At 30.6% G+C, this 9,178-nt stretch overlaps 1 protein-coding gene across 2 annotated transcripts; it reads right to left on the bottom strand.

Moving 5' to 3' along the window:
- LOC128217995 (galactoside 2-alpha-L-fucosyltransferase Sec1-like) lies at positions 1 to 8,107 on the bottom strand. 2 transcript variants are annotated; one of them, XM_052925484.1, is made up of 4 exons: positions 8,019 to 8,107; positions 2,570 to 3,340; positions 2,295 to 2,361; positions 1 to 2,153 (listed from the first exon to the last, which is right to left on the bottom strand). In XM_052925484.1, exons 2-4 carry the CDS (start codon positions 3,282 to 3,284, stop codon positions 1,937 to 1,939), a joined length of 999 nt encoding a protein of 332 aa, XP_052781444.1. In that variant the 5' UTR covers positions 3,285 to 3,340; positions 8,019 to 8,107; the 3' UTR covers positions 1 to 1,936. The 2 variants fall into 2 exon arrangements, with proteins under 2 accessions (XP_052781444.1, XP_052781443.1); XM_052925483.1 differs by having other exon boundaries at positions 1 to 2,361.
- Positions 8,108 to 9,178: the final 1,071 nt, after the last annotated feature.

The raw sequence follows: 9,178 nt of genomic DNA, 5'->3' as shown, positions 1-9,178 counted from the left end.
TTACCTTGCTTTACTAATAAGATATTTAATGTAAATTGTTGGATAAATACAATGCCATATGGACATTGTTCAATTAAATTCTGAAAGGGTACCCAATAATTAAAGTCATTTGAATATCCTAACCATCATATAATAACTTTCTTGGAATAAATTCTGATTCCTTTTTTCAATTTTGAAAACAGATGTTTTTCATTACATATGTCCGGTTCATAAAAGGAACCCAAAATATATTATCCATTGATCCTTTAATTGGTAAGCAGCTAGATCAGTCCTTTATATTTAATCTACATGGAATATTTATTCGGTCAAATTGGGTGTGCATCCTTTCTTAAAATGACGCTTGTACAAATAATACGAACTTTATCTCCTATATTTACTTGTATTTAATTTCAGTAACATTGTTTTATCACACAATGATTTATGACTTGGGTCATTGTCATAAAAACAGTCGTGTTTTTCAAATATTGCACCTAATACATTTTAATGATTAAATGTGTTTTTGGGTCTTCCCTTGTTTTTGTTTCTTCATCTTCTAGTTCTGTTTCTACATCTCTTTCTTGTGTATGTTCTTTCAGATACTGGTTTATTCGACCTGTGTTTTCAAACTATATTTCAAAATGCGACTGACTTTATTTCCATCAGCTAGGCCATATTCTATTTTTACATAATCAATTAATTGTCACTGATATGTAAACGGTACACGAGCGGGTAAACCCTCTATTGCTTTAGGAGTTTTATTTTATGTTTTCACCCGAATCTTTTTATTTTCCTGGTAACACATCTTATTTCTTTGTAACAGGTTTAAATATATTTGCATACATTGCACGACTAGTACCCTTTTTATTAATAAGCATGGACTTTATCATCAAATGCTTTATTTATTGCAGCAGACTTTTGTTTCCTTTTAAGCTTATAATTAATTTTCAGTAAAGACATGACATTATATATTTAAAATGAAAAATGTAATTCTAACATTATCTTTAGTGTCAACATTACATTATCTTGTTATTGTAAAATTTACATTATTTGAAGTCTAAAATTTACATTATGTGAAGTGTAAAAATTACAATATCCTTAGTGTTGTTTGACATGTATTAGCATTTAAAATCATTTATTTACTTTATTGTCTATATTAAATGAATATCTGAAATATTTATAAATGTTACGCTAATGACGTCATTCTTTTGAAACGAGCTGAAATGTGTAAATCTTAACCAATTAAATTCTATTCTGCGATCTTCAGTATAATTTCGATTTATTTTATTGTTTCTCATTAGCGTTTGTTCTTCTAAACCTTTGTTTTTGGTTCAATACCATCCACATAAATACAATGATTCGGCACTGTTATATCTCCATTATTTACTCCGAACCCTCGCTGTTTATTATTATCATCTATCCACCATATTCGACCTGTGTCAGTTGATTTGCGTTTATATGTAAGGTACTTGATAATGGTATAATAAGAACCCAATGTTTTTTTTTAACTCTTGCAAAAGAATCACCATGTATTGAGAATTTTTATTTCGACAGTGAAAACTGTACCGATGTTAATATGGAAAAAAACGATATCCTCTTTTGTATATGTACTTGTTAATTAAAAGGTTATGTATGGTGTTTGTATAAAAAACAGGATTAAACGAGTTCTAGAGCCGTGGGCACAACAATGTAATTTATAAGTTTATTTCGAGGGAATTAAACCATGTGATTAAAGTCCTTTGAATATCCCACTGCTTTTAAAACGAAAACAAAATAATAAAAGAAGTGCAGGCAATATTACAAACAATGAAAATGATGCAAACATTGGATATACAAAAACGGTTAAATATACATAGTTAACAGGTTTTTGTAATCACAGTCCTTTTAAATATGATTCCTAATACGGAAATGTTTCCTCCACCCAATAGGAGTGGTATTTCATTGATCATTTTCATATGTTTTAATCTTTATCGCCTAGACCAGTCCATGTCGTTAAATAATAATCGTCTCTTTTTAGTCTTTGGTCCAACCAGCTGCCTTTAGCCGGAAATCCATTGTGATAAACAACTTTTCCACCAGATAAATAAGCTCCCCACCAACCGAATGTTCCAGATGTTATAACAACATTTTTGCACGACATCAATAATGCAAAGTCGTCTATGGCTTCCTTAAATGGACTGAAAACAACGTTTTCACCTTTAATCGTTTTTTTACACCACGGCATGTCGTCGGACAAAATAACAAATGTAATATTTTTAAATGCATGGAGAAAATAGTTCATAGACACATTTATGAACCTATAATCAATTGGATTGTACCCTAGTTCGATGTATTGCTGATTTAGTAGATCTCCTCTTCGCACATGCATACATACTATTTCATCGTCTGAAAACATCAAAATAGCATTAAACATATGTTTCAAATGATAGGTATTTGTTACTATTTCTGTTAAGTAAATCTTTAAATGCAAAAAGTTTACAAAATGAATTTGAGGCAAAATGGTTTAACCAACTTTCTAAACATCAAGTATCAAAACTAACTGATGATTCATCAATAACAGGTTTCGAAAACAACCGCGGGAAACCCAACTTACTTGGTGAAATTGACCGTAATAGATCTTCCGCACGCATTCGTTTTTCCAACTTCATCTTAAACAGTTCATGAATAATATCGTCTGAAGTATCAAAATAACGAAATGATTGTAAATAGCCTGTAACGGTCCAGTTCATATTCTCGTCGATATCTTCAATGTCCTTAAGATACTTCCCAAAACTTTGTTCCTTTACGTCAGATTGGTGAATAGGTTTCGAAAGCTCAGTTAAAGTTGGCAGGTTAAACCATTCATTTATTGAAAGCGTAGATGGTATAATCGGGATAAGTCCTCGTTTTCGTGCAATTCCGATTAACGAAGCAACCTCGAACATTTGATTGCCAGTACGTCCACGAATTTTTTTCATAGTAATAAAGGTACACTTATTGCATTTCCATGGACACTTTTCATATGTCCAGTCAAATGTACACTTTTTCGTTGTGCTGTGTTTGTGTTCCAATTGCCTCCATGTTATGTTCATCTTTGTAAACATAAATGCTTGAAAGCAATCAACGTCTTCCATCACCGAATATATTTCTGAACCTTTGTTACATGATAAATTATCATCTTTTATAATTCCATCAAAGCAACATTTCTCATTTTCAACGTTAATGTTTCTTGTTGGAGGAAACTTGCAAGTGATCAAGAACAAACAAAGGTAAATTATCAAAATGATTATCAACATAAGTGTGGCTGGAACTTTCTTTATATTATGCATTATTGGTTACACACGCCACCTCGTGCATTTGGTCAGCTGATCTTAGTTATGCTTACCTGCAAAGAGAGTTCATATCAATGAAATGCTTTTCGTCAGTAAAAACAACAATATTTATGTAATGAAAATTCCATTAGTCGAATTGATTTCAGCTATGATTACCTGCAATGAAATTTGATATCAATAACATGCTTTTTGTCAGTAAAAAAATCTATATTTATATGAAAAAACTACAGAAACAAGTCCACTAGTCGAAAGATAAAACATAAACCCCTATCAATGACACAGAGTCAATGCCAATGACATATAACAGAAAAACAGCATAAGCAGTACACAGCAACACACACTCCTCAAACATGACTCTGCATACATACTATATCAATATAGGGCTGTTTATCAGCCTTACCAATATTTATGTGAAAAACTACAGAAACAAGCTCAGTAGCCGAGAGTTAAAACATAAACCCCGTTTAATGGCACACAGGAAACGCCAAAGACATTACACACATAAAACAAACACTCATAAATAAGAAACATGGAACAACAGCATAAGACTCTACAAACAATACAGTACGTATCTACTATATAAATAAACTAGGTGTGTTTATCAAGGATTGTTAGGAATCGCCTAGGAACGGTCAGTAAAATGTAAATTTACCAGGCCGTTTAAAAGATCATAAAAAACAACAATGTCGCAGGTAATCAAGAAATGTATAGACAAAGATTAAACAAATATACTCAAAGTATCTATTGAATGCACTTAAGGTTTTTTTTATAAAGTCATTCAGTTGACATATTTTGTTCGTAGGTATGTTTCTAAGCAATCGGATCGTAATACAAATACGTCAATATATTTATGGGCTTCATGTTCCGGTTGCATATGAAGTATGTTTTATAAATACAGTAACATATTTGACTTAAAACAATATTAACACTGTTGTATATTTTGGTGTATCTTATATCCTATTACATAATATTTGATGTCATTAAACATTTTCTTTATGCCACATTTTTTTAATAAGGCATCTATCGTTGACCAAAAGTTGGATAATAAAGAACAATGGATTAAACAATGTTGATAATTTTCAACTTTCTTGCAACACATACACAGGGGACTGTCTCTCAATTTCCATGTAAATAAAATTAAGTTATCAGCCACTAGATTATTTAATAATTAGATTTTGAATTGTTTAACTTTGTTGTCAACAATAGATTCATGAACTATATAATACCATGATTTCCACTCAATACTAACTTGTACACGTTGACTCCAGTAACTATTGAAATACGTTTTGTTTTAAAATTTGCCGGACAAAGAGCTGATATATTTCCGTATTTGTCATTTCGTTAATTAGTTTGTTCCCAGACTTTATTAAAAGTTTGTAATTTACATTAGTATTTAGTGATTCGTTTGATTTCACTGTTATTTTCCATCGAATCGGAATGGTTTTTATTTATTTCCGCTATCCAATTAGTTTCGTTTTTAAGATTATTTAGAATCAGATTGGTGTCAATAGTGCCAGTATTCGAAAGAATGAAGTAAACGAATATTAAATCCGATTCAATCAAATTCTTAAACAGTAAGATTTTTTATTATGTTTTATAAATTTATTGCCCCAGATAATTTCTTTTCTAATATAATAAAAAAAATATTGGGTATTTTAGTTTGGTTGGCAGTCAGTTGTTTAAAATGAATGCACGTTGAAAGTAGTTGATTAAATTTTTTTGTTAGTTTATATGTGATAGGTTGTAAAGTTTTGTTAGAGTCTATGTTCATGTCAAAGATGAGGAAATTCTTTCCTAACTGGTCAAGCAATAAAGATGGTATACTTTTCCAGTTAGCATTAGTTATGCTTATAAGCTGTGTTGCCATTTAATTTTGTATAGTTTTAGAGAATAGTCGTAAGTCTGGCATATCTAAACCACCCTCAAGTTTATTTCCAATAATTGTTGTGCGCTTTATTTTGTCTCTTTTTCCGTTCCATAGAAATTCGAAGATCATCGAGTTAATTGTCTTAATAATGACATCAGGTGTAACTATATTTTTGGCTAAGTATAGTAATTTGGGAAAAGCAATGTTTTTATATAGTTAGCCCTAACCATATAACAGTTATCTTCCCCAAACAGGTAAGTTTTCGTTTTTTCCATGAATTAATAAGTTGTTTACATTTTTCAATTTTTTCAACCCAGCTTAACTTTACACATTTATGTTTATCATTGCCAAAGAAATCACCCTGTGATTTTATATATTCAGTTGTATAATTATTACCATGAATCAATTTGATACTTTTGTATTTTGATCTACCTATCCAAAGACCATGTGTTTTTGTCCGTTTAAGTTTAAGACTTGAATGTTTTCCAAAGGTATCTATTTTTTCTAGGACAATAGGTTTTTCATTTTGGTTTTTAAGAAATAATGTTGTGTCATCAGCTGTGTATTTTTTATATGTTTTTCCTAAATCTTTATACCGTCATACATATCACAACTTTATAATTGCATTAATAGAACTTCAACAACTATAATAAAAAACAAAGCAGAATCCTTGATTGACTTCACGATGTAGATAAACTGAGTCGGATATCCATCCATTATTTGAAATATTTGATGTAATATTGCAATAACGGATTTTGACCCATTTTGTAAAAGAATCTTTAAAGTCAGATTTAGTCCAAATACTAAGCATGAATGGCCATTCAACTGTGTCAAAGGCTTTTTTTTTAAATCTAAATATAGTATTGCTCCTTCTTGATTGAGAATATCTGATAAGCTTTTACGTCATCTAATAATATGTATGCGAAAAACAACAGAAACAAGATCACAAGCAAAAAGTTTAAACATCAACCCGGTTTAATGGCACTGGGTAAACGCCAAAGACATAGAACATAAAAACAAAAAATCACAAACAAGAAACATGGAAAAACAGCACAAAACTCCACACACAGCACATTGCATACAAACGTTATATAAAAAAACTAGGTATGTTTATCAAGGGTTGTTAGGTACAGCGTTGGAACGGTCAGTAAAATGTAAATTTTACTGGGTGATTAAACTAGTTTACGTGCAAAAACCTCACCTTATCCCAACAATCCTACATAAAGAAAAAACGCAAAAGGTAAATCTTATCAAAGTATGCATTAACTTGAGGAAACTTAACAATAAAACAAATAATAATAAACTTACAGGTAAACTTTAAGTAATTCTATGATTAGAGATCCCAACTCTATTTGCAGACGGAGGAATACAATTCAGAGCACCTAATACAAAGACTTTTCAAAGATACGATGCAGTCATTGTTTGAAACTATGAGCCTAATCGAAGCACATAACGACTTGAAAACAACAATAAGGACAATTGTGTATGATTAAAGCATAATTTTCATTTAAGATTCGGAAATAAAAATGAATAATTTTCAAATACACATACTCGTATTTGATACAAGCCACTCATGTACTTCTAACGCCGGTAATGACGATTGTTTGGTCAATTTGACAGCATTTTAACAGCTTTTTAACTAAATAACTGTGTTATAACGTGATCTTATCAATATTGTCATTCGGTTGTCGAACCTGTTGTATTGGTAGGTGCAGGTTATCCAGACAAGTTGTTAATATATAGTGATTTGTCATTTTCTAAGCCAAGGTGTGGCGGAAAGTAAATCCAACATAATGTTATTAGCTTGGATTTCAAATAACAATTTGCCCTATCGAAGACCTTCAACACAACCTTTGTCCATTTGTTTTGTAATTTGAACTAATATGGTTTAATTTTTAGCATACTTTATTTTCCCGGCATACCCATTAGCCATTTAGGCCATAGTTATCATGATTAATACTTATGTGAACAACTACAGAAACAAGCTCAGAAGCCTAAAGTTTAAACATAAACTAAATACAACCGTTATACATATATCGTTTTATACAATTGTTTGGATTGTGCAGTCAAACTTATGAGGAAGCGAAGGAGTATTACAAGTATAGGATAATTTGTATAATAAAATAAATATGTTAATTCACACATATAAATCAATAATCTGCTCAAAGCGAGATGCATTGTTGAAAGGTTTTATCAGAACAGGCTTTGTCATAAACTAAAAGTATAAAACATAATCTATCTTTGTAAAGGCGGTAGTTATTTAAAGCTAACACATGTTCCCATTAACAGGACGATGGACACATGGAATATACGAATAGTTGCTCCGTGTTTGTTCGGTGTCATTGGCGACTACTTGCGTTGTTGCTTTAATTTACCCAAATAATAAATGTTCTAAACGTTTAGAATAAGAAGAACTACGATATTATTTTATCAGGCTTCCATGATTTATAGCATGGTATCATTCTATCGTGAAAGCTTAAATCTTGATTTAATTCTATAATAAATAGTTAAATAAAGTTAATTTGATATATTTTATTGAATTATATTTTTAAACATTATGATCATCCATACTATTAACACACATTCCTAGCGCAACATAATGGCATGCAAGCACATACGTTTAGGTAGTATGTCGAGATTATTTGATTGATATTAAAAGAAAACAATAATTCGACAAACTGATAAACTTTCATTATACATTCTCAAAATTGAAAAAAAAAATATATTGTTTGCGCTTTACTTAAAACGAATAATTCATTTGAAAAAAGTGTATATTATGTTGTTCAGCTGAAAAACATAACTTCAGTTGATCGAAAGGTTCATATTCAACGCCTTTATAAAAACAACAGGCAAGCTTGTAATACCTTGAGCTTTCCAGATATCCATAGATACTTTTACAGCAAAAATACATTTATTCAAAAATCATTTTATTCAAATACTACTTCATTTAAAGTATTTAATTTCAAATGCTATCAAATTTCAACTTTGATTTATTTATTTATTCCAATTAATTTCAAAATGACAATTATCAGTTACTGCAGCAATCTATATAAATTTAATTTAAGGGCATACATTTAGCTTATGTTTATACCGAATTAACCGAGTAATGACCCATTGTATACCATCTGTTTGCTTCAACGTTCAATCATTGTATTAGTTATCCACATTAAATAATATTTCAATTTATTTTCTATTTGCACTCAGTGTAATCCGATTCAGTTCCTATTGTGATCTCATTGATGTCGAATTTGTCGTTTGAGTTGATAAAGTTAAAGAAGCAAACTTAATCACCAGAAATTTAATGAAACAACATTCAACATGTTGTCCTGTTGTTTTTTTGAAGATGTTCATAATGCCTTTCCACAATGCATAGATTATGTTTAAATTACTGTCGTTGGCATTGATTTTTATTGAATCTAATGAGACTTGTGTCGATTTTGGTCTTCCTGTTTTTGTTGCTAACTGTTTTAAAATCGAAATTCGGTAACGTGAAATCTACTTTTTGACATGAAAGTTTAAAAGAAGTTACAAAATGGGACGTATTGTGTTATGCGGTTAAAGATGAAGTTTTAGTGCGAATTAAAATCCCCCCACTTAATATGCATGTGAAAAACTACAGAAACAAGCCCAGAAGCCGTTTAATGTCACATAGTAAATGCCAAAGACACAAAAACAAACTAACACAAACCAGGAACATGGAACAACATCACAAAACTACATAAAAAACACAGTACATATATACTTTATAAAAAATTAAAATAAAATAGATTAGTTAAAATGAGTTCAGTAGATTGAACCATTTATGTAAATTACAGTGCCAGTTAAATATTTTTTGGCGTGGAACCAATAGGAAAAGATAGTTACAGAAAATTTTGCAGAAAGTGGACATGTGTTACCTAAACTATATTAAGGGAAGCTAAATGCGTTTGAGACAGCGATCGGCAATTATAAGTGTACGATTACGGTAAGTTTGGGTTTTGATCACGTAATCGCGCTTCGCCATTGCTGAAATCCTGAACAGAGG

Source organism: Mya arenaria, chromosome 14 (assembly GCF_026914265.1).
Source record: "Mya arenaria isolate MELC-2E11 chromosome 14, ASM2691426v1".
In the NCBI taxonomy this organism is placed as follows: Eukaryota; Metazoa; Mollusca; class Bivalvia; order Myida; family Myidae; genus Mya; species Mya arenaria.
This window is presented reverse-complemented; position numbering and strand designations above follow the sequence as displayed.